Below are 24,810 nucleotides of genomic sequence, written 5' to 3' on the forward strand. Positions count from 1 at the left end.
GAACACATGTACTCCATACAGGAGAAGTGATACTATAGATGTTGTCTGATGTTGTCGTCATCATTATAACTGCAGGTACAGTGAGAATAAGTGACGAGGTCAGTAGCTTTTTATACAGAGTATTATCTTTGGTTATCAAATGTCAGTTTATCTCTGCCTTTAAATGTGGCATATTGTGGAGGGACTTCCCTTACGTTTTCTAGTGTTGCAAATAGGGTTGGATTAAAAATGGAGATACTCAATAATACTGTACTACTTTTTAATCCCCTGTTTTGAGTTGGGAAGAAGATTGGATGCAATCTAGCTTTCATGTTTGACTCCCAGTCAACCCATAAGATTCCCATGGTTTTGTTCTTCCATGCTAAGATTTACTAACATGGTTTATTTCTGCATGTGATGGAAAGGGTTTCAACCCTGATTCCTCTATTCTGCAGACAGGATTCAGTGTGTAGTCATACTGTAGGTGCTATATCCATCAAAGGCCTGCTTTCTCTCACTGTCCACAGTACAGTAGGTGAATGATCACAGAAGTGTCTGTTATTATCTCTTAGCAGAAGTGGTCAACTGACAGTGATCAGTGGCATTTATGATTTATGTTTATCTGGAGTGGTTGGAGTCTTGAAAGCCTTTCCTTTTTTAGATGTGTATTGGACAAAATGACTGACCCAATGTATTAGACTAATACATTGGGTCAGTCATTTTATCCGATAGTCATGATACGTACAGACTAATACTATTAGTCTGTACGTATCATGACTATCGTAATAGAGATTACACACTCATGCCCTCAGTATGAAAAGCTATTTTCATCATAAATCCTTTTGGCAACTTGTAAAGCGCCTAGCTGTTCAGAAATTATTTACAGTAGCTGGAAGGAGAGGTTAAGACATGCCTGATGATAGATCTTAAGTAATTTCCCACTCACCATATACAGTATACACACTTTACACAAAAGTCCACGTTATAGGGACTGGTGTTAACTTTTCGACTACCTTGCCCTTCCCCAAACAATGTCTGGCAGTCTGCCTATTCTAGAAAACGCAAATCATTAACTCCTTATCTTGATGCTTGGCCAATCAGCCTCTAGTCATTGAGTTGTTTTTCTGTCTAGTGAATCACGCCACCAGATTCTAAAAGCCCTTTCACCCATCTCTGATGACGATCGATGAAAGTAAATGAACCGAGAGTTCCTTTGATCGTTTTTGTTTGGTGTGTTCATCAATAACACTGTTTATTTGTCTCCCTTCTCTGTCTTTCTGTACTCAACTCTCCCTTCACACATAGGCACGCACAGTCTATCTCTCACACACACACACACACACACACACACACACACACACACACACACACACACACACACCAACGCCCATGCACAGCCGCGAGTACACGCACACACACACACACACACACACACACACACACACACACACACACACACACACACACACACACACACACACACACACACACACACACACACACACACACACACACACACACACACACACACTCACACTCACACACTCACATGCGCACACACACATACACACCCTGTAATGGAAGATATTAGTCAGCATTTAGGTGTCCTATCACAATTCTTCATTCAGCTTTTTATTCTTTCCATATTTCTTTGCTTTTCATTCTTTTAATTTATTTCCCCTCCCCTTTTGGTAATAACTCCATCCACTCTCATCTCTTTCTGTTATACCCCCCACCAAACCACATGGCATCTAATGGTGAGCATGTGACAAGGTTCAGGTTGCTAATGGAGAGTTGGATATTTTCGTCTTTCTAAAATCTAAAGTATACATTTAATGGTCAGTTAAAAGCTATAGAGAAGTAGTTTGTGTGGATCTGGCATATTCAAAAATGACCTTGTAAGATTCTGTGTTTTGTAATATTTCTGTATGGGGTGTAATAAGTTATTCTACCACACTACTTTATATTGGAAAAAATACTTAAAATGTGACAGTCTTTGTAAGTATTTATCATCAACAAAATTATTGTACTTTTTTCTGTTGCAATTTGTAGATATACGTAAGTGATGATGACAATGTTGGTAATCATACAATTAACTGTTTCATCACCAAGTCTGGCACATCTTTTAATTTATTGATGTATTGTATATACTGTATGTTTGTTGATAAACAGCTTACTTTATTTTGTATATGACCAATAAACCTGTTTTAAAACAGAGCTATAGTTCGTACTCTTGAGTGCAATACATAACTGATTGTTGAATGAAGTTGTTTAATTACATTTAAAATCAAGTGCTGAGCATTTTAAGATTAAGGACAACATATAGCCAATGGATAATAGATAAGTCTAGATAAGTACTAATTTGTTACCGCATCAGACATTGATGCCTCTTTAAACAATCTCTTGCAATGGGTCTGGTCCACAAGATTTGATGCACCACCAAGATACCCATGTACCTGTCTAGATACTTCCTTAAAGGACCACTTCACCACTTTTTAACCTATCTTCATATAATAGTTACTAATAATCATTAAAAAAAAATCTACTCGGTCTGCATCTCATAGGAGGTCTGTGGGCAGTTCAGAAACCGTCTTCCAGTGACATCATCGATGGGGAATACAAGCTAATAAAAACTGCAGGCTTTCTAGTCCTGAAAAGTTGCAATGTGAAAATGGAAGCCATGGTTCTCACGATAATGAAAATCTAAACATTTTTGCAAAAAAATCTTGTTTAAAAAATAATCTGCCTAATGATGATGTCACTGGAAGACGGTTTCTAAACTGCCCACAGCCCTCCTATGAGACACAAACTGAGTAGAAAAAAATCGTGCCATTTTACCATGATTATTAGTGAGGACCCAAATTATATGAAGATAGGTTGAAAAGTGGTGAAGTGGTCCTAATGTTAACGAAGTCCACACCCACAACACCAGAGGGAGTGCAACGAACCATGTACTGTACAACCCAGATTCGGCACAATAAGGGACTAAATTATTTTCGCTCCTATGCCACCAAAATGTGGAACGCCCTACCAACAGTCATTAAGACATGCAAATCCCTTGACTCCTTCAAAACCGCTCTCAAAGGGCACCAACGGACGGCTGCAATTCGAAACTGGCCCCCGTCAAATCTGAATCCCCCCACCCCTTTTCCCCCTCACTGTTATTGTTTCTTTTCCCTTTTTACCTCCTTTATGATGAATTCCTGTTCTGTTCTTTGACTATATAGAAGTGTCTATTTGTACGAATGTTTTGATATATTGAACAAGGTGGACCCTCTTGTAAACAAGTGAGTTAACAGTCTTTGTATTGAGTTTGTGCTTGAAATGTACTGTAATTCTGCAAACTGTTAATAAATATTTCAATCAATCAATCAATCAATCAATCAATCAATCAATCAATCAATCAATCAATCAATCAATCAATCAATCAATCAAACATAGCTCAGAGGGACGGTGCCGCTGGCTGTAGGTGGAAAGTCTGGTGACGCGGGGTTTAGTGCCGCTATTGGTTGACCGTTGTCAGGGAAACAAACAGCCAAAGGGTGGTAGTGTAGTAGTAGTAGTGTTGTTGTTGTTGTTAAAGTTAAAGTTCGCGCCAGGGGACAGCGCCCCGCTCCCCTTATGATTGGGCGCGTTCGGAAATAGCGCACTGAACGCACTGTGCAAACTAATAGGCGAGTGCGCTCCGGTGCGCTAATATTGTATTCATAGGCGACCATTTCCAAGGGTGCACTCGTTTTACTTCGCCGGCTACTACGCGCCGAGTTGCCGTTGCCACGGTTGCCATGAACGCCTCACAGCGAACTAGCCAATGCCAGCTTGAGTGTCCATCCAGGCTATGGAATCTAGAATTTTGCTAACTGTCATACTCTCACACAGGCGGGTAGTTGTAAACATTGGCGGCAGACGTACTGTGTTGGTAATGTAATAGGTATAATCTCTTAAATTAGACCATATATTTATATTATGCTATGATATTTGACCAGGCATCTCTGATTCATCATCGAATGTGTTGTTTCCCCGTTGCAGTAGTTTCATGAGTCACTTTTTTGTGGCCAGTTGTTGTTAGCTCTGTGTGGCCACTGGCTAGCTAACACTAACTAACTAACACAAGAGTTTTCATATTGGCTATCAAGTGAAACCATTGCAGTAAACCCTGCACCGTGTTGAATTTGAAAACGGGTCGTCCTACCAGAATGGAAGATTATGAAGATTTTGTACAGCACCATCTCTCACAACTGAGACAAATTGAGGAAAACAGACCATCGAGAAGACCTGCTATGAGAAGTTGCAGTCGTCGGTCTCCTTCTCTTCTCAGCTTCTATGGTCAACCCATCCTTCCACCTTTGGTATGAAAGCAGCTAATTCATAATTACAGTTTGGTTTCTTTCTAGTTCCTAATGGTACCATACCAGCATAGAGGCTTGAAACACCAGCAGTCACAGTTGGTCCTAAATTCAATATAATTATAGACCCTGTTTGTTTGATGTGCTTAAACGTACTGAACACAGTTGTAGAAGAGTGTGATGAACAAATAATCTTAACATCATTCAGTATTATTCACCTAGCCCTGGTCCAGCACTTTGGTGAGACTCGCTATAAGCACTGGACCAGGGTACTATTCAGTATTCACCCAGGGGGGACAAATTACTGTTGCTGAACAAACTCTGACTCACCACTAAATCTTTTATGCTATGTATGTTATCTCAATAGCTGTCAGAGCAACAGAGAGAGGAGGTGCACAGAATTAGAGAGGCATTACAAAGGACCACTGACCAGAGAAAATCAAGAGCTCACGCAAGGGTGACCTATGTAGAAAACATTCTAAACAGTGTTCAGGTATGTCACGGTCAGTCATGACTCTTCATCTGCCCTCGAGGCCCGTTGGGTGCTCAGTTAACGTATTATAACTGAGAAAGCATATGCGTTAGGGTTGGGTGACGATGCGAATATATCACCATTATGCGTCACAACCTCCCAAAACAAACACAAACAACAAACAAATTAGACTAATTCTCGGCCTGAGGCCCATGACCCACCTCTTTTTAACCTATGTTGGCTCTGTGTAGAAGACAAAGTTGTGATTGTGTAAAAATATGGCTTTGACCTCAGTACCCGCATACCTGACTAATTACCTAAGAAATGTGAGGGACAGCCACAATACTAGAGGGAGCGAGACATTTTTTTTAATCAGATATTTGCTTCTCGAGATTCCTGGAACAAAATATTTTGAAATGCGGGGTCCGCAGGCAAATACATTTCCTCTGGACCATTTTGGCGGTCCTTGACATAAGAACGTTTGAGCACTACTGATGCAGAAACATACGTTTTTCAGAACTTTTATTAGGATTTAGCTTTAGAAGACATTTAGGATACAAAAATGTATCCTAATGTAAATAGAAATCTTCTAAGAATATATAGCTTGCTGCTTAGCAGAAATTGAAGAAAAAAAATTAAGCTCTAAAGATATTTTAAAACATATTTTTGTGAACGGAAATGTCTTCTTCCTTACTCGGATTAGTGTAGTTCCAGACTATATAGCATTCAGAGATTGTGAAATAATTTCTCTGGCTATGCGAGACTCGACAGACAGATGGATACACAGAGATTCTGTGAATTTATACATACTGCATAGCAGATTTACCAGGGAAGATCTGAACGTTTCCCTTACAAAACAAACAGTTTTGATCCTACTATGAATGTAACACGTCTGTGTGTAGTAGGTCTGTAATCCATGTAACTCGAGAACCGTTCGCACCACCGACTTCAAATTTGACACACATGTTCCACACCACCACAGAGAGTGCAACTTACATCGTAACTGACTCTCATTAAATACACCACCAGCATGTACAGTATGTTCATAAAGACATGATATTGATTTCAGCATTATTATTTATTGCTATGTTCCATTGACATTTGTCAAATGAGGAAACTAACGTTGACATTTATTGTTATCATTTCCTTATAGGCTTTACCGCTGAGGAAAGCACCTACAGTGGACAAGTTCTTTAATGAAGAACAGGGCCTTATCGAATCACAATCTTCATCTTTCCACATCAACACCAATGTGTCAATGTCTCAGAGTGATGATGTCATAGAGACCAATGACAGTTTGACGACTTTGCCAACATCTAGCCTAACATGTGATGGCATGGGTGTTGTGCATGTTCTTCCTGTGGCATCATCCTTATGTAGTGCCTTTTCCCCACATAACCTCACACCACATCAACATTACCAGGAAGACTGTTCTGTTGATCACAACAAAAATAAACTGGTGTCAAAACTAGCTGCAGAACCCCTAATTGATATAAGCCATCAATCAATCTATTCAGGGTATGTGAATGAAGGAAGTACTACCAGCCATTCTGGTGGACTTGAGAGAAGGGGAGAGAGCCATGGGTTCAGTTGTGAGGAGGAGGCCAATGGCTTTTTTCTTCACAATACTTCAAACACAATCACCAATATGCAAGATATAATCAGCCACCCTCCCATAGATGGAGAAGAGTTAGAGAGGTGTGCCGAGGTATCCTCCGTTTATGATAGTTTGCTAAAGGATGTTTGCAGCATCTCACCTTTTCACGATTCTATCATACACGCTCACTCAGCAGAGTTTGCTTCATCACAAGTACGAAGTTCTCCAACAGGAGTGTCTAAAAGCACTCTCATGTTAAGTCCAGAGTTGAAGGACATTGCTCTGTTTACCCAAAAGAACAAAAACCAGGATGGAGATGAATGCCCAGTCACTTCAGTAAAAACAAGCTCTCCGTTAGATAGTCCAGAATCTTCAGAGACTTTCGTCACTCACTGCCCTTCAACTGCACACCAACCTCAGGTTCAACAAATGGAAATGGAACCACAGGATGACCAAGTCAGTAAAGCAGAAACAACATCTCCAGAGGAACCCTGCCCTCCGAGCCTCCAGGTCCTGCTGAAGATATCTCAGGAGTATCGGCGGTGTCAGCGGATGCTAAGGAACCAGGCCAAGAATACCAAAACCCAGGACAGATCCCAACAAGTGAGAAAAGGCGAGGAGAGAGATAGCCTCTCTGATAAGGAGAATGATGAGTTCCCCCACAAAGGAGCATTGGCAACAGAGGGAAGAAAAATAAGAGAGAAAGGGGGGAATAAGGGAAACCAAGTAAATGTTTCCTCATCACTAAAAACCTCACCAAAAGGCAAAGTGGGGGTTGTAACAGAATCTCAGGAACTAAGTGCAACATTTAAATTAGGTAATGTGCACTTGATTGGAGTTGAAGACACTGAGGTATTGAGTGGAGCACAGGAAGATGACACCTCTGGAAATACTCAGCTCCACTGCAGAGCTGAACAACCATGCAACACCTTCAGCATATCTACTGATAATGGTGTTGGAAAGTTTCAGACTGTCCCCATCCTTCAGTTCTGTATGAGTCCAGTTCACTGTAAAAGTAAAGCCCAAGTTGAAAGAGCGATTCATGAAACCACTGTTCCAAAGACAAAACCCCCAGCCTCTACAAGCCATAATGTAAATGATAATACTGAGCTGAAAGTAATTTTGGGACAGGAAAACAATGAAGCATTGAGACCTCCAACTTCTTCCATCTTGTATTTAGCAGAGGAAGGTGATGTAGAGCGAATGTTGTCATCCAGGAGAAGTTCAGATCAGGCACAGCAGATCGATCAGCTTGAGTTTAACCTCTCCAGCCTTAAACTGCTGATCACAGATCTGGAGGCCACGATTACAGAGAACATGGAGAACGGGTGTCAGATTCAAAATGGCAATTTTCTGGGTCACTTCATTGGTAAAGACATGGCGAACATTAACAAAGGCCAACTTGTTCGGGTTGGACAAAGTGATTATGACAGAAACTGTCAAGAGGAGAGGGATGGTGAGTGGCAAAGAAGACCATTAAAAGAGTTTAAACACAAAGATATGGAGCCTGAATCAAGCCCCAATGTAAGATGGCAAGAGACATTGAATGAGGGAGGGGGGAAGCTAATGAAGATCACAGCTACACAGAAACTGGAAGTCAGAGGAGAAGAATCTGCATCTGGCCTGGCCCCTTGTAGAGTCCAGTTGTCTGATAGAGTACCGCTAGCTACCGACCTTTGCATGATCAGTTTTAGAAAGCACGAGACCTTCAAAAAACAGCAGCCATGCATCACCTCAAGGGCACAGAGGATGCATGTTCCTGATGTGTTCCGAAAGGTGCCTTCTGAAATCGAGGTTTCACATACAGGCTCAGTGCTACTGGACACCAGTAACCAGCAAATGGAAAGGAAAAGTGAGATGATGGTAGTACTAGAGGGGGAGGAATCATCTCACTCCTTGTCCCTCAACCAATCATACGATGTGGACACACCTTCCGGGCTTTGGTTGCAGCTGGGGTCTGGATCAGACTCACGATCAAAAGGGCACAATGTTCAAGGTAAGAATTTGACCCCAGACAGCGGAGGGGAAGGTCATGGAGGGATATCCAAGGCCAAACGGAGGCTCCTCATGCATGCGACAGAGGGAAGTGAGGACAGACCTAGAGATGGAAGCAGAGGAGCAGTATCTATTGTAAGAGCTCACTCCAGCATCTCTAAAGGTAGGACTGACTATGAGTACGTGCAAAATAACATTCAAAATAATATAGAAAATAAACAAACTACAGCTGTTGATGAATCACAAGAGGTATTCTCAAATTACATACAGTCAAACTGCTGGTTTGCAGAATACTACTTGATATATTTACAAAATAAATGATTGTCCACTCATCAACCATAGCAAATCCAAACAGCATTTTGTTTTGCCTTGGTTTACTGTTTCCGGTATTATATTTTATTTGCTGACTGCTGAGCAATACATTGTCCAGGAACACCAGTATTATATCACATGTCCAGTTTTAATCAAAATCCATTTGTTGTCAATATTAAATTGCATCCGTAGTCGATCTTTCTACCCATATAAAGACTGCTGCTATTCTTGATAATTTTCTTGTGCCAAATCTGCCAATAATTTGTTTTCTCAAAATCTGTGCGGTGGCATGAAGGCCACAGTGGTCAAGAGGATGAGCAGCAGCTCAAACCAGCCTACGAAACACATGACCAGAGGAAACAGCTAGAGCTGCTACAGGTGAGATGTACTGATGACACAAGACATGTACATGAAAAGGAATTGGTTTAACAATGGTTGTTTGGGTATTTTGTGGGGCAATGGTTGCTTACTTGAGATAGACTCTGATTAAAATAATAAAGCTTCAACTGAAAATGTAATAAAACAATAGTGATAAATAATTACTAGTGTGAAATTTCACAATTTTTTTAACATATGCAAGGTGTAACCTTGACATGCACTTTCATATTTATACTTCCCCTGCCACCTTTTGCATAACACAGATACCCCATTATGTAAATGTGGTATATTTATTATGTATATTATATTTGTGGACTCCATCCAAGGTCAGTAATAATAAAAACGCTTCTTGACCTTTTAACAGAGAAGATGATCTCAATTTAAGAACTTCCCAACTGATGATATTATGTTGACGGCAAATAGTGCCAGACCTTTGTAAAACACTGGCACTGCTGCCACTCACGCACAGAAACACATTTCCCCTACCTGTTATAGTGGGATTTTAGAGACCTGTGTGTGGAAAGACTACAGAAATGTGCTCATTATAACAGGACCTTCAAACTCTCCCTAGTAAAGAAGCCCAGGGATTCTCCCATAAATGTTTCATTGCATCTCTAAGAGGCGAGCTGGCATCGTGGTCTTGTGTCTGTTCCTGTGTGTTTTCCCAAGGACACCCACTGTTCATTTGGCACCCAATCTTTGTTTCTTCCCGTGTGAGCACAGCACGTGTGTTGGCGCTTGTGTGTGTTTGTTCTTGGGCAGTGTCCTTGTCCTATTAATTACAGTCTCTTGTTTAATTTATGTGTCTCTAACAACAATATAATTAACATAAGCTGTTTAATAATAGGACCTTTGTCATTTTTCTTTGCTGCCTGGCCTGCTCCATCTTGGGCAATGTGGCGAGGGTAAAAGGATGGACTGTTTGGAAGGGTAGAGGGGATGAGTGGAGTGAGGGAACTGACACAGAAAAGCAAACGATAATTTTGTTTAATTCATGAGCGTCGGTGGTTAAGTGCCAACTCGTCCCTCTATGCTCCACCACTAATGCCCCCCCTCTTTGTCTCCATGGTGTTCAGTCGTTTTCTGTCTTTCTTCGTTCTCCCCTTCCTCCATCCATCTCTCGTCTCATCCCCCTTGCATCTGTGCCCCATCTCTCCTCCTGTCTCTCTCTCCACCCTCAATTAATTTCTTCCTCCTGCCTCATTTGCCATCCTTTCCAATTCAGTATTTCCCAATATCTCCCTCTCTCATCCCCATGGGTGTGTACTACAGTGTGTGCACGTACCACACACGCATGCACCCTCTTTTCTTTCATTTCTCCACCCTTAACGCCCTAGTGCTCTCTTTTTTTTCTCCTTTTTTCCCACTAGATCTTGCCATCATGCTCTCCCTCTCACTTCCCTCATCTCTTTCTTGCCTCTTCACGTATTTCTGATCAACCCACAACCCTCCTCCCTCTGTCTCTCTCAGGCGTTGGCGGTGCGTTACCATCTCCTCCAGAGCGTGTCCTTCCCTTGCCCTCTCTCCAGCTCCCGTCTGGGGGACGTCTCCATCTCACCCTCCCTTCTCTCCAGCACCTTCTCTTCCCAGGTAAAGTTTGCCATGTTCACTTACTATTGTCACCTAAGTAAAACGTTTTACCTTCCCTTCTCATTGAACATAATGCCTTGAGTAATATTTTTATTACTCATTCTTTACTGCCTGAATATATCCACCAATGTAGTATAATCACATCTTACACTGCTACATGCTATAGCAGAGAACGGTCACACATTCGGGATAAGTTAGGGATTTAGTATCTTGGTCAAGGACATTTAGACACTAACCCATGGGGAGCTGGGGTTCGAACTGCCGTTTCCCAAGCGGCCAGCCGGCAGCGCTATTTTCTGAGCCACTGCCGGATAGTTCTTAAATAAAGCCTCGCACATCTTAATGTGGTACTAAGTTCAGGAGAAAAATGGTTCACTTCAGTTAACTTTGCTAAATCATTGTGTCTGATGAGCCGGTTGATGCCTTCCTCCGCCGTCGGTGTGAATGTGTGTTTGGATGAATGTAATGCATGAATAAAAATGGTATAAATGCACCGTTTACCGTTTAGTATCTTGATATCACTACTAACTAAAGTTTGTACAGGAAGGCCATGCTGTTATTTGACTCAGCAATAAGCTGGTGCACTCGGCCAAAAGCTACTCTGTGTGGAGTTTAATGCAGGAGCTAGCAAACTCTTGTCATCAGTACTGAGATTCCCAAGTATTGTGAGACAAAACCATCATTTTATATGTGATGTTCCTGATGTGGGTGTGTCAGCAATATCCCACTGATTATGTGTAAAGACAGCGATATCCAAATGGGAAGCTGGAGAACCTTGTTGACTCAACTTGACTGGATGGGGGACACAAACTGTTTTAATTTGGTGTGTAATCTGTACCAAATCAGACTTACAATCCTTTGTATTGTGCTGCCTTTAATCAACAAACTTGCTCTACTTTTTTTTTGTTTAATAAAATGTCTAGGCCTAACAGTTTGTCGTCAGTTAAATTGTGTTATTCCAACCTCTGTCATGTAGCACGTCAACGGCTGCAGTCGTATTACATCCTTTTACAATGACTGACGACCACTAGGCTCTAAAAGGATGCCCAACTTGAAAAAGACCTTGAAAATCCAGGCGGGAAATTAATTGGTCGTCATTGATGGAATTGGTATTCTCCTCTCTTTCCCTGTTCTCATTACTCACAGCTCTCATCCCAGCAACCACCCCCCACCCCCCAGTCTCCCAGTTCTGTACCAGACTGCTACCGCCCCCTGGTGTTGGCAGCAGTTAAAGGGTTCCTGACTCGCCGGCTTCTGAAAACTGAGAGAGTGGCACAGCTGCTGCGCACCATCAAGGTGAGCTGAGACAGCAGTGTCATGTCTGCCTATGGCAGTACTCCCACTTTTCAGGCCTCAATAATTGTGTGTGTGTGTGTGTGTGTGTGTGTGTGTGTGTGTCAGGACACTAGACAGTTCCTGTTGACCTTCCAGCCACAGACTAGCAGACAAGACATTTTGCTTCTTGAGAGAGTCACACTGCAGGTACTGTATAAGCACATTTCTGAGTATTTCGGTTGACGCTCTCATTGTGAGGATTAATTTAAGTCTCCCCCTTTTCTCTGTTCTGCTTCAGCTGCGCTCTGCACATTACGAGCTCTATGACATATTCTTCAGCCTGTCTGCCAGGGAGAGGATGCAGCTCATCAGCTGGGACAGGGAGCTGGTCAGAGAGAGGGAGCGGCGACGACAGGTAGCCCTTTTTTTCAATATCTCAGTTACTTTTAAGTGCTGTGTCTGTATGGGATTCCCTGAAAACCAGGTGATTCACACAGGGACAACCCTGTGTTGTCGTGTGTCGTACACGCTTTATTTTCTGCTCACATTGGATTGTCTTGTCAAGCTATGCTAGCAGAACCGTGACTTAAAAGGTTTATTAACCTAATTCCTCATGTGAAATTGTAACTTCAAACCGAGATGAGAGCGTCCATAGATTAATAGATAGAGAGCATGCCTGTGAAGTAGAAGTTCCCAGGTCCGAATCCCAGCCCTGGCAATATTCCCTGAGCAAGACAATAACTAAGTTCTCCCTCCTGTTCCCCTCTGTGGACAGCTCTCAGATGTGTGAAGCTGAAAACTGTTTTTTCCCCACCGGATCAAATATGTCTAATTATTATTTATTTTTCATTTTGTTTCTTTCAGTTTACAAAGATAACACTTACGTTTTTGCGCCTTCTCCTTGTAATGTTACCGTTTTAGCTTGGTCATCAAAACATTAGCATAATATAGTAGATATGTTGAATGTGTTCTCCCAAGGCCTACTAGGGAGTGCGTGCAAAGTTTCACACCAATCTGTCCAGCGGTGCCCGAGACTGACAGACACACTGAAACACAATCCCTGGCCATTCTGGCATGGCGAAGTTAACGAATTAACAAGAATAAAAGACTTGCTGGCCATCCTGATCCCAAATGTCATTCACTAAAGAAGGCTTAGTAGTACAGGCATTATATGGGAAAAAAGGGGTCAACCTCAAACTAATTGCAAAAAACCCAAACTCAGCTGATTTTGTATCTTACATACCGGTATGTCCTGAATAACATACAAAAAGTTGCCTGAAATTGTCTGAGGGGAAAGTGTTGAAAATGGCCTGTACAGTATGGCCACCATAGACATCCTATATAAGGCAAATATTTTTTTTTCCTTTTTGTGCTGACCTCATCACATTTGTGATGGCTATGGCCGTTATTAGCCCAAGGAGTGTTTTTATGCAAAACTAATGCTTGGAATGGACTCAGCATCATGAAAACACCCTAGTTTGACATGTCACATGCTACTTAAAGCAAAAGGAAAATTTGAAATTATTTGCCTTATATAGGATGTCTATGGTGGCCATACTGTACAGGCCATTTTCAACACTTTCCCCTCAGACAATTTCAGGCAACTTTTTGTATGTTATTCAGGACATATGTAAGATACAAAATCAGCTGAGTTTGTTTTTTTTGCAATTAGTTTGAGGTCAAGTTACATTATTACTGGACTATAGTGATTTTTCACTAGCTTGTTCCTGCTGTTGCTGAAGTACTATATTTCCTCTATTGATGTACTGCATTCATTTGTTTATGGATGCTTGTGTGTGTATTTGTAGTTGTTTGTGTGGTAAACTACTGGACTGGGTACATGTAAAGTGGCCAATAACATTATGCAATTGTTTATATGGTTGTGTGCAACTGTGGATGTGTGTTTTTAGAGTGGAGACGCAGTCAGTGCCAAGGGAAAGACTTCTTCGTCTCCTGCTACGCAAAAATCCTTGGAGAGGAAGAGGGGTGTGATGTGAGTATTAAAATCCCTTCTTTTAGGTCTAGTGATGAAAGCTGTTGACAGATAATAATCTGAGTGAGGCTATTCAAATAGCCAAAAAGACCAGATACCTCAACCTTATAAATCTTCACTGGAAAAGTGAGAACCCAAAGTATCAAAAACCCAAAAGAGGAACTATAGTGAAACTTAGTTAGAGTAGTGCAAAATACCTGTTCTTAAAGTAGTTCTCTTTAGTTAGTTTTTCTTCAGATCCAGAGCGTGTACAAATGTAAAGAATAGCGGAGAGAGAATTCTCCTAAGTGCTCTGAATAAAAGTCACATCATTTTGCACAAACATATATACTGAAAAACATGTCATAGGTTCAGAATTCAGCTGTCACATTTCAATAGGTGGAAAGGTCCCATCAGAGTAAGGTGTCATCAAGCTGTCATGGGCGTCCGATCGCCTGAATCCTGTTTTTTACTTTAATCACGTTCCGTGATTAGGATTCTGTTGATGAATCTTTATCTCATGGGGTGAGAGTGTATGTTTAGCCTCATCTTTAAGACAACAGTTGTTGTCATGTTGTTGTCCATTTCATCTTATTTCCCTTTGGTACAACGGACAATCTGGAGTGGGTGACAGCTGATAGTGGAATTAATACACACGCATATATTGATATGACATCACTGGGTGACAGGGCAGTCCTGTGCACCAGATACAAGAAGATTTACAAGGTCTTTTTTAACATAGTAATAAGATGTGAACATAAAATATGAAGCAATAAATCATAATTAATAAAATACCCATCAGCTGTCACACAAGATTTTAACTGTTCGGTGCACTTCCGGTCGGCAGCCACTCATTCACTGTGCCACTCATTCACTGTGAACGTATGGTTGTGATTTTCTAGGAATAAAGTTCAGTTCTTTAAACCACATTATTTCATTTGATTATGTGATGGCATAGTTACTATTGCAGGTTGCGTTTTTTTGGGCTTGTTTCTAAAGTGTAGTTGCTTATTTTTTATTTGTATAAAACAAAAAATATTTAGGAAAATATCAGATCTACAAGCTGACACCAACGCATTGTGAGCTTGTAGATCTGCTATCCTCAAGTAGCTGCCGATGTGATCGTATTGAACTCATTGTATTATTTTCACTGGATGATTCCTCCTCCATTGTTGCAGTCCAGTGTGTCTGTCCACTCGTCTCAGTCGGACTGAAGGACTTTTTCTCTCCGCCTACCTATTCTCCAGCTGTTAAACACAGCAGTGTTTGTATTATTTGTGTTTTGCGAGTTCTTCCACTGCTGTTTCAAAACAAACACAATGGTAGGAGCGCACACCAAGAGTAGGGAGGTGCTGAGTCTGACCACGGGAGACAAACTTTATAACAGAAAGGAGAGGTCGCACAACGATGCCAAAAAATACTTTTTATTTACCAACGTTTCGACAAGCTAGTTGCCTTCTTCAGGGTATAACAATTATTTTTGTATATACTGTAAGTAGGTTGGGTAGTTGACTTGATTAGTGCTGTACTGAGCCAGTAATAGCACACTGTCTTTTAGGAAGTGTACATAGGAAGTAGAGCGGGTTCTGGTGGGATCCAATCATAGGTCAATATGGCTGTTTACAGCACCAGTGTTAAAAGCATGCAATTACTAGATGACTACAAGGCACAAACACAGATTTTAACTAACCCTCCGGGGTCCTCTGGTCATTTTGACCCCCTTTTCAATTTTCAACATCAAAGAAAAGTAGTATGTTAAAATTCTTCACTTATTGTGCTTGGCTTATTTACTGTACTAAACATTAGAAAATGGTACATTTCGTACATTTGCAACCGCTTCGTGCAGGAGTCCCATTGTCTTCATCAGCAACTTACATTAATTTTGTCTCCCTCCCTCAGGATCCAGAAGAAGGCAACAGGGAGCCACAGCGTGGCTGTGAATAGGGCCAGACACAAGACTGAGCGGCCATCAGAATCCAAGCGAGGACAGTTCAAAGCAAACCCTCAGAGGGTCCCCAAGACCACTTATTCCTGTCGACCCAGATGAAGCTTCTCTCCCATATGTCTTAACATAACTACTTGTAGCATTGAGTTTCTTGGGGTTTGAAATATAATATTGACACATAAGGCGATGTCTGTATAATAAGAGAGGGATAGGACAACATAACATTGTTTTCGATGTGTTAACCAAAATGACCATGCTAACTGTCCATGCTAATTAAATAAAGTCACCTTTTTAAGCTATTGATACAGTAACAATCAAGTAGCCTAATTAACACTGAGTCAAACTCAAGTCGAGGTCGCAGCACCACCATAGTATTGAATGTATTAAATATACACAACTGTGATTGATTGTCATCTGGATGCACTGATGTGAAAAACTTTATTGAAAGTAAAAAATGCTGAGGTAGCAAAACAAGTGTAACTTAAGTGATGCTTAATTAATGCTGGATTTAAGACTGAACATCTGCATTCCACTTCAAATGTGAGTCCAGGGGAGAATGGGGTCAATACATTCCTGTTGCTACCAAATAGTTGCTTTTTTATTTTGTTTTTTACAAATAGTTTGAATTTTTTATACAATAATTGAGCCTAACAACCATTAGACCTCTATCTGACATTTCCAGTGGGTTTTTATATTGTTCACTTCAAATCTTGTAATTTTTCACTAGTTAGGCTATCGTATACTTAATTTATGCCAGTATATCGGATAACAAAGCCGCCAAACTATATTTAACATTTGTATCATTTATACATTTTCTATTTATTTCTACGTGTTTTTTAATAAATGCTTGTGTTAAAACCCGGGTCGTGTTTTTCATAAATACATCGGTACACACTAACCACAACAAGGGGCACAAACAAGGGACAATTATTTTCGCTCCTTTGCCACCAAAATGTGAAACGCCCTACCAACAATCATTAAGACATGCAAATCCCTTGACTCTTTCAAAACCGCTCTTACCACCCACACCCTTTTCCCCATCACTTATGTTTTCTTTGGCTATATAGAAGAGTATATTTGTACGTCTCTAATTGTTATGAATTGAACATGGTGGGCCCTATTGTAAACAAGTGTAATGCTTTATGGTCTCGTCCACAGTTAACAGTTTTGTATTGAGTTCTGCTTGAAATGTACTGTAATTCTCCAATCTGTTAAATTCATCAGTCAATCAAAACCAGGTAGGTCAGCAGGTGGCGCTGTTTGCTGCGCGGCTGTATTTTTAGCATCTGCATTCGCTGTCGTTGGCTCCAGTACGTTTGTTTTCAATGTTTGGAACCGATTTTGGATCATAGCTGAGAATGGAAGAATGCACTGAGACCGGTGTATCTTCACGTGCGGAGAGAAAGGCGCTGGAGAAAGCTAAGATCCTACAAAGAGAAAAGGAGAGGAAGACATTTAAACAGGTAAGATAAGAAGGTCCAACTCCAGTTCATTTGGAGCTTGTAGTAGACTTGTGTTGTGAACTCTCCTCTGAGTGACTGGCTAAGCTAGGTGCCGTGGCTATTTGGCTAAAGTTAAAACTTGTGAGACACTAAGGTTTGCGTAAGATGGTTATATGTGGTTAATGAACAGTCGTTACTACTTATCAATACAGTTAAGTTAAAACACGGTTCTTATCTGACTAGATCGCGAGGATCCTGAAGAAACCAAAAGATGAGAGGTCAGAAGAGGATACCTCGACGCTACTTCGGCATCAAGACACTGTGGAAGAGCTCGGCAAGAGACAAGTCCGCAGGAATGTTCTCAAGAGAAAGCAAGAAGAGGTAGGGGGTTAAACTGTAGAATATAAATAATATACTGTACTTTAGCTACTGTGTGAAACAAGCGTTTTTTTGGTCTTGAAAGCATTTTGTTCGCCTTGGGAAGCTTCTCCCTGTTGCTTTGTTTTTTAGATCCACTACGCCTAGAAGAACCGTTGATTGACTCAATAACACCGATCCGGTCAATGGCATGTCTCACATGAGCAGCACAAAAAACTGTACATGGAATTCACTAAAACGTCTTTATATTAATATTATATTAATGACTAAAGGTTTCTGATATTATGTTAAGTATAATTGATCGTATCCATAGAAAATCTAATGGGCTACTCAAAGATAGTGGAAGATCTGGGTATGCAACATTACGTTTGATCATGTGTTGATCTGTGCAGATCTCTATCCTTCTAGAAGAAAGAATGACAATTAACGACTATTGATGCTAATAGATAAAAAGGAAAAGGATCGAAGACCAAATTAATGGATAAATTACTAATTCAGGTAATTAATAATGGTAATTAGAAAGGACTGTATATTTTAACTTCGTTAGCAGAGCAAGAAACTCCTGAAATGTAAAAATACTTTTGAAAGTAATCAGAGAACAAAAAGTACCCTGTACCAAAAGAATAGATGAGTCCACAAAAGAAAGGATTGTCCAGTCAGAGTCGGGAGCATATGTTTCAGCCAGTTCACTTTAGTTCGGAGAGCACAAAGAATGAATCCACATACAGCCAATTACAAAGTGTCTCTCTTCGTGTCACCAAATGGACACGGTTATTAATATAGCATTTTAATCAAGATTGGGAAAACCATGAAGTCTGCCTTGCTACAGGGTCAAACAATAGTTTCTCACAGATACAAATGTAATCTGTGGCAAACAATTTTATCTACACGCTGGCTAAAATCAGTGTGACAGTGTGACATGAAGATATACAAAGGCACCTGATTAAGTTATAGGGCATATGATTACGACATCCACAAACAATTAATATCTTAATAATTCAAAATTATCCATCAGATGCAATAGTTGAATGAGAGGCCTTAACTGAAATGTAATACAAGGTGGTCTGTATGTGACATGTTGGTCATTTATTGATATTGCAGGTATTTGATGATGCTGTAGAGCTGAGGAACAAGGTTAGCCAGCTGGCTGAGGAAATTAAACAGGCACAACACCTGGTCGTTTACACTGGAGCTGGTATCAGCACGGTAGGCTGAAGTTGGAGATCTTTAGGTTTCATTATGTTCGTGCTGATCGTGACTGGGCTAATGCATTGTATGCATTGTATTTCAGGCAGCATCTATCCCAGACTACAGGGGCCCGAATGGGATTTGGACGCAGCTACGGCAGGGCCGGGTTGTCAGGTTAGAGATGCTTTCTCATCTTGTGATGTTGGCTGCATTGTTGCACTAAGGGTTGCACCACATTTCCTATGTTGGGTGTGAGCACACAGGGATGGGGTAATAGCATTTTACCTATAAGTGACTGTCTTTTGTTTAATTCCCAGTACATCTGACCTGAGTGATGCAGAACCAACCCTCACACACATGTGCATCAGAATGCTGCATAAAGAGAAGCTGGTATGTGAGGAATCCTTGGCTACGGCGTGTGTGTGTGTGGGTGTGTGGGTGTGTGGGTGTGTGTGTGTGTGTGTGTGTGTGTGTGGGTGCGTACACACATACGTATATATATATCTCTTAGATTGAATGTTTATAAAGGGGGAGGTTGATTTGTATTTAATTTATTTATCCATCTTCAAAGGTGCAGCATGTGGTGTCTCAAAACTGTGATGGACTTCATCTACGAAGTGGGCTTCCTAGACATGCCCTATCTGAGCTCCATGGAAACATGTTTATTGAGGTGAGGCAGAAACACATGTAAGGGCTCAGTCAGACAAGCAGCAGCTTCTCCATTCATTTTCAATATGGGAATATTGGAAATGAATATTTACGCGTGCTTATGGATACCACTGTGATTGGCCAGTAGTCGCTGTGATTGACAATTCAATTGACAATTTTTTGCAACTATGCCTAAACCTAGCCTTAATCCTAACCTCAGTCAAACTATGCCTAACCTTAACCTCAGTAAAACTATGCCTAACCGTAACCTCAATAAAACTATGCCTGCCAGGGAGCCAACAGTTCGACAGTTAAGTTATAATGTTGGTGGAATCCATAATAACGCTATATTGACAGGTGTTTTGTTAAAATATATATCCAAAACCTCATACCCCCTTGTTAACAATAACATCACCTGGCCATTGTGGGTAAGTTATGTATTGTAAACAACATCCTGCTTCCCCAGGTGTGTACATCCTGTTCCCCAACCAAGGAGTATGTACGTTTGTTTGATGTGACGGAGCGGACATCACGGCACCACCATGGGACAGGACGACGGTGTGCCTACTGCAGTGGTGAGCTCAGGGACACCATTGTACATTTCGGGGAGCGTGGAACTCTGGAGCAGCCTCTCAACTGGAAGGGAGCTGCTGAGGCAGCCGAGAAGGCAGATGTCATAATTTGCCTTGGATCCAGTCTGAAGGTAGGCTCCAAAAATCATGCTGTGGAGTGTGGACCTGTTCATGGGATAGTTTACATTTCAACAGAAAGGAGGAGAGGTTGCACAACTCGTAGTCATGATCCAACAAACTTTTATTTTAAGATGACCAATGTTTTGCCACAAAATGCCTTCTTCAGGGTATGGCATTTTGTGCCGAAACGTTGGTAATAAATGTTTCTTGCATCGTGACTACGAGTTGTGTGACCTCTCCTCCTTTCTGTTACAAGTTTGTCTCCTGTGGTCACTGGTCAGCACCTCCCCACTATTAGTGTGCACTCCTACCTCTTTGTTTGTTCTAGTTTAAATTTCAAACATTATGTATGAATGAACACAGTAAAACACATTGAATGCTAAAACTGGAATAAGTACCCATTTTAAATGTACCCAAATGGTGGCATGGGGTGAATGTTGTAGTTTAGTTTAGTTTATTTTGTTGTCGATTAAATAATCGTCCAAAGATGAAGGAATGACAAAGTGAAGTGTTGATAATTTATTAAGAAGATTCAGCAGAGAAACAAACTTGTTGTGATTTGACACTATAATAAAATTGAATTGAATTGAATTGAATAAGGATCTGTTCTAAAAAATAAGGGCAACACACAAATAAGTATACCTTTGCTGACAGCGTGGAAGAGTCAAGTCAGCTGTTAGATTGACAGCTGCATGAATTAGACTGAGCACATTGGTGAACAAAGAGACTTAATGGACGGAAGATAAATACACAATATGTCTGGCACTGTAGTTGGCATTCTAAAATTCCCATTACAATTTGCACATATGTAAATAATAACAATATGGTAAAATAAAATAAATACAGAAAGCAAATATTTCAATAGGAAACAAGATTAGTTACATACATACTGGAAGTGCCAAAAAAACCCAAAGGGGCTTATCGAGTGGCCTTCCTATTGAAGCTACCAGTTGAGCTTAAATAACAGAAATTAAGATATGAATAATATTGGTAAACCTAAGGATTATAAATAATAATAATGGAAAAAAAATATATATTCAAATAGAAAATATAAAATAATAACATGACTAGGGCGTGTTGCCCAAGCTTGTTAATAAAAAATTGCAGTAATTGTCTCTTAAAAAAGCAGAGACTAGTACAGACTCTGATATGAGACGGTAAGTTATTCCAAAAGTGTGGTCCCATGTGATGGTTGTATGAATGGAATTAAATCAGTGAATGAATTGGTCGATAAATTGGCTGTGGGAATTGAAGCTGCTATAAGCAATATGTTGGTTGGGGGGGTTTGTATTCAGACAGCCAGCAATGGGTAGAAGGTTCCCAAAAAACATTTAGTCTCTGACACATCTAGGGGCCGCAATCTGCATTCAAAGATGTTCCTAGAAACTTTGTCATTGGTCGGGGGGAAAACACGGTCGCAATGACTAACCAATCAGGAAGCAGACAGGTAAATCGACCAATGACAAAGCTTCTAGACAAATATTTGAATGCAGATTGAGGCCCCTAGATGTGTCACAGAGACTACTTTCTTTGGGCGCGTTCTACCCATTGCTGGCTGTCTGAATACCAAAAAAGGTCATTATTAATATTATTGCTTATAGCAGCTTTAAAGCTATTTCTCAATTGACATCCTATAGTGCTATTACTGCTTATTTATGCTATATGTATTAATATAGCTCGCTACTTAATTGGATGGTTGGTTGTCACTGTAAGTTGTTGTCTATCACTCCTGTAGGTGTTGAAAAAATATGCTTGCCTATGGTTCATGAACAGACCAGCCAGCAAAAGACCCAAACTCTACATTGTTAACCTGCAGGTGAGCTAGAGCAAAATCATTTAAAGAAGATAACTAGATAGATACTGTCTGTACTTCAGTTGTGGATTATGTCATTATTTATCTGTTTCAGTGGACACCAAAAGATGACCATGCCACATTGAAGATTCATGCCAAGTGTGATGATGTAATGCGTATTTTGATGGAGGACCTCAACATTAAACTTTCTGGATATAACAAGTAAGGGCCACACACACACAAACATGCACCACATGGTCCTAGACTTAGGTCACATTCTCACCTAATACTTCGGTAGACTAAATGCGTATGGGCGGAGAATTTGGGATTCTTGCATATTTAATTTGCTGCGGTTTGCCTTCACACTGTCATCCGCAGCAATTGTAAACGCAGCAGGTGGGACCTTTATCAATGTGTTCCATTCATAAACTAGCCTACACAGTGAAATCTATGGTGATAAAATTATACTCATAACGTGCATATGTGTCGTGCCGTCTGGGACTGGACCCCCCCTCTCTCTCTCGCTCTCTCACTATACGCACGCAGCCACACACTGTTCTTTTGGGCATGGAGGCACAGCGCTGAGCGCACTGATATAACAGACGGCAGCGCAAAATGTTTACACGTTTATTGAGATGAAAGTTCCTACTCCCCACTAGTCCCCACACAGTGACAGCACTCCATGTTTACGGCACGCACAGACAGACAGAATATTCTGTAGGCTATAATACTATTACACTGCACTGCAGTGTTTATGTGTTTTCTTAAGCAATTGATTAATGTACTCGTCCTCATTTCGATCAGGGCTTCAGTCTCCTCACCCGCCACATTGTTTGCTTCATTTCCTTTATTTACTGCGGATTGCATTCACACCTGCACCGAATCGTAATCAAGTGCGATTGGAAGCGAAGCGAAATCCCCGTTTTTGCTCGGAGTATAATGCGGTTCTTTGATACGCATTACGATTCGAATGAGCCTTCACACCTGCCAAACGAAGTGCACTTTCTGAAAATGCGCAGCAGGATTCGTTTTAATCGCAGCAAAGCTCTCTGGTATGAATGTGACCTTAGATTGTCCTTGCTTTATCTACCCTATGATAGGGGAGGATTACAGTGTCCTAACTTGCTGTGGTATTTTTGGGCAGCTCAATTGAGAACACTAATGTTCTACTTTACAACGGATGCGGCGCCGGCATGGAAAGATGTGGAATCAAGCTCCTTGAAGTTACCACTCCCCCTTTATATTTACTCAGATACTTATATAAACCTAAAAAGAATTACAAGCAATCCTATAGTTAAAACAATGATTGAAGTCTGGCATGAGGTCAATATATTTTTGGGAGAACATCCACTTCTCTCTCGCTTAGTCGCTTCAGCCCAATATGGGGTAATAATCAATTTGTGCCAGGTAGAGCTGATAGGGGAATAGGTCAATTAAGGGATGTATTTGAGAGGGGTCGGGGGAGTATGTTCTCGTTTGAGGAACTGGTCCTTAAATATGATATCCCTCGCAAACACTTCTTTAACATGCACCACATGGCAAACCTCTGCATGAATTCTTTCACACATTTCCCCCATTGTGTCATCAGGGCAGAGGACCCCATCTTCAGCCTGGCTACCCAGTTGAGGTCAGAAGAGGAGAACAGCCATACTCGTAAAGTTATAGCTCCCCCTGCTGAGCAAGAAGACTGTTTACCTGATAACCAGGGTCAGGCTAGTAGGGACACTGCAGTGCAGGGAGGCTGGTTCGGACGAGGCTATTCCAAAGGAAGGAAGAAGAAAAAACATTTATAGTAGCTCTTACCTCTGTCTAGTTTGCTGTCAAGTATATTGTGTTGTTCAGTGACTGCAGAACAACCTAGTAACTAACTAACATCTGTGATGCAAGCCGTGTTGGACTAGAATTGGACTAGAATACAGAGATTTGGAGGCCAGCTTCATTGAAAAGTCTGACTCAAGATAACATTATTAAGCCCTACCAGTAACATTTTATTAGGCACTGATCAAATCAAATCAAATTCAAACTTTATTTATGAAGCACATTTACAAAGACCAAAGGTCAACCAAAGTGCACTACAAGATCCTTAGGGCTGTATTTTGCGTGTCTTAAGTACTAGGTCTTATTACCTAACTTGAGTAAACTAAAGACCTGGAGGCGTGATCAATGCTCTTTGGCCACTCAGAATAGCCAAATGGCATTGATCACGCCTCCAGGTCTTTAGTTTACTCAAGTTAGGTAATAAGACCTGGTACTTAAGACACGCAAAATACAGCCCTCAGAGTATATATTAATAGAGACGGCACCGGATTTCTCCTCTCATCCACTTGCATTAAATTGCTCAAAAGCGCATGAGGCGATTTCACTCCTCCTTCCGGGTAGGAACAGAGTGTATTCTGGGATGGATTGGGCCAAATCGTGAAAGCCCTGTGCCGTTGACTATCATTGCGCCATTTGCACACGTTCACGTATGAAACATAGTGTTCACGTGTCGTGTCATGCTCCAATAACATGAACGTGCGCAATGATAGTCAATGGACCAGTGCTGGCTCGAGCTGCAATGCCAAATTCGGCCACTATTGCGCAACTAGCCAGTGACTCTTGTGGAATGCCATGGAATTCCTTATTTGTATTTCCTGAATCCCAGTACAAAGATACGTTGTTTTTTAAACTGTAGATATAAGAGAGATGGAATATTTTCTATTTGTTGTGCAGTTAACTAATATAACTTTTTGTGGTGATTTTCAGATTGTTTACACTTTGTCTAATATTGTTGAATGGATCTTATTCAGCAAGGTTTGCTACAACTATA

The 24,810-nt window shown here is 40.9% G+C and overlaps 2 protein-coding genes across 4 annotated transcripts; both read left to right on the forward strand.

Annotated features, from left to right (window-relative positions):
* The first annotated feature begins 3,871 nt into the window (after positions 1-3,871).
* cp110 (centriolar coiled-coil protein 110) lies at positions 3,872-16,713 on the forward strand. Of its 2 annotated transcripts, XM_080760305.1 has the most exons (10): positions 3,872-4,328; positions 4,693-4,818; positions 5,951-8,552; positions 8,997-9,079; positions 10,550-10,669; positions 11,816-11,965; positions 12,071-12,151; positions 12,243-12,359; positions 13,855-13,937; positions 15,816-16,713. In XM_080760305.1, the coding sequence occupies exons 1-10, from the start codon at positions 4,176-4,178 to the stop codon at positions 15,961-15,963; spliced, it is 3,663 nt and encodes a 1,220-aa protein (XP_080616431.1). In that variant the 5' UTR covers positions 3,872-4,175; the 3' UTR covers positions 15,964-16,713. The 2 variants fall into 2 exon arrangements, with proteins under 2 accessions (XP_080616431.1, XP_080616432.1); XM_080760306.1 differs by lacking the exon at positions 4,693-4,818.
* A 483-nt stretch (positions 16,714-17,196) lies between these two features.
* Positions 17,197-24,082, forward strand: sirt7 (sirtuin 7). 2 transcript variants are annotated; one of them, XM_080759324.1, is made up of 10 exons: positions 17,197-17,324; positions 17,547-17,684; positions 18,783-18,887; positions 18,973-19,043; positions 19,187-19,259; positions 19,441-19,539; positions 19,984-20,220; positions 21,945-22,025; positions 22,117-22,223; positions 23,590-24,082. In XM_080759324.1, exons 1-10 carry the CDS (start codon positions 17,220-17,222, stop codon positions 23,792-23,794), a joined length of 1,221 nt encoding a protein of 406 aa, XP_080615450.1. In that variant the 5' UTR covers positions 17,197-17,219; the 3' UTR covers positions 23,795-24,082. The 2 variants fall into 2 exon arrangements, with proteins under 2 accessions (XP_080615450.1, XP_080615451.1); XM_080759325.1 differs by having other exon boundaries at positions 19,447-19,539.
* The last annotated feature ends 728 nt before the right edge of the window (positions 24,083-24,810 follow it).

Source organism: Protomyctophum bolini, assembly GCF_963924005.1.
Source record: "Protomyctophum bolini genome assembly, chromosome: 3".
Taxonomy (NCBI): domain Eukaryota; kingdom Metazoa; phylum Chordata; class Actinopteri; order Myctophiformes; family Myctophidae; genus Protomyctophum; species Protomyctophum bolini.

What these genes read in the sequence shown, in the direction of transcription:
- cp110 (XM_080760305.1), top strand. Translation starts at nt 4,176, where the DNA reads ATGGAAGATTATGAAGATTTTGTACAGCACCATCTCTCACAACTGAGA. An exon ending in AACCCATCCTTCCACCTTTG is followed by an intron (nt 4,329 to 4,692) that starts GTATGAAAGCAG and finishes TTATCTCAATAG; the next exon opens with CTGTCAGAGCAACAGAGAGA. An exon ending in GAGAGGAAGAGGGGTGTGAT is followed by an intron (nt 13,938 to 15,815) that starts GTGAGTATTAAA and finishes TCCCTCCCTCAG; the next exon opens with GATCCAGAAGAAGGCAACAG.
- sirt7 (XM_080759324.1), top strand. Translation starts at nt 17,220, where the DNA reads ATGGAAGAATGCACTGAGACCGGTGTATCTTCACGTGCGGAGAGAAAG. An exon ending in TGCTGCATAAAGAGAAGCTG is followed by an intron (nt 19,260 to 19,440) that starts GTATGTGAGGAA and finishes CCATCTTCAAAG; the next exon opens with GTGCAGCATGTGGTGTCTCA. An exon ending in GCCTTGGATCCAGTCTGAAG is followed by an intron (nt 20,221 to 21,944) that starts GTAGGCTCCAAA and finishes TCACTCCTGTAG; the next exon opens with GTGTTGAAAAAATATGCTTG.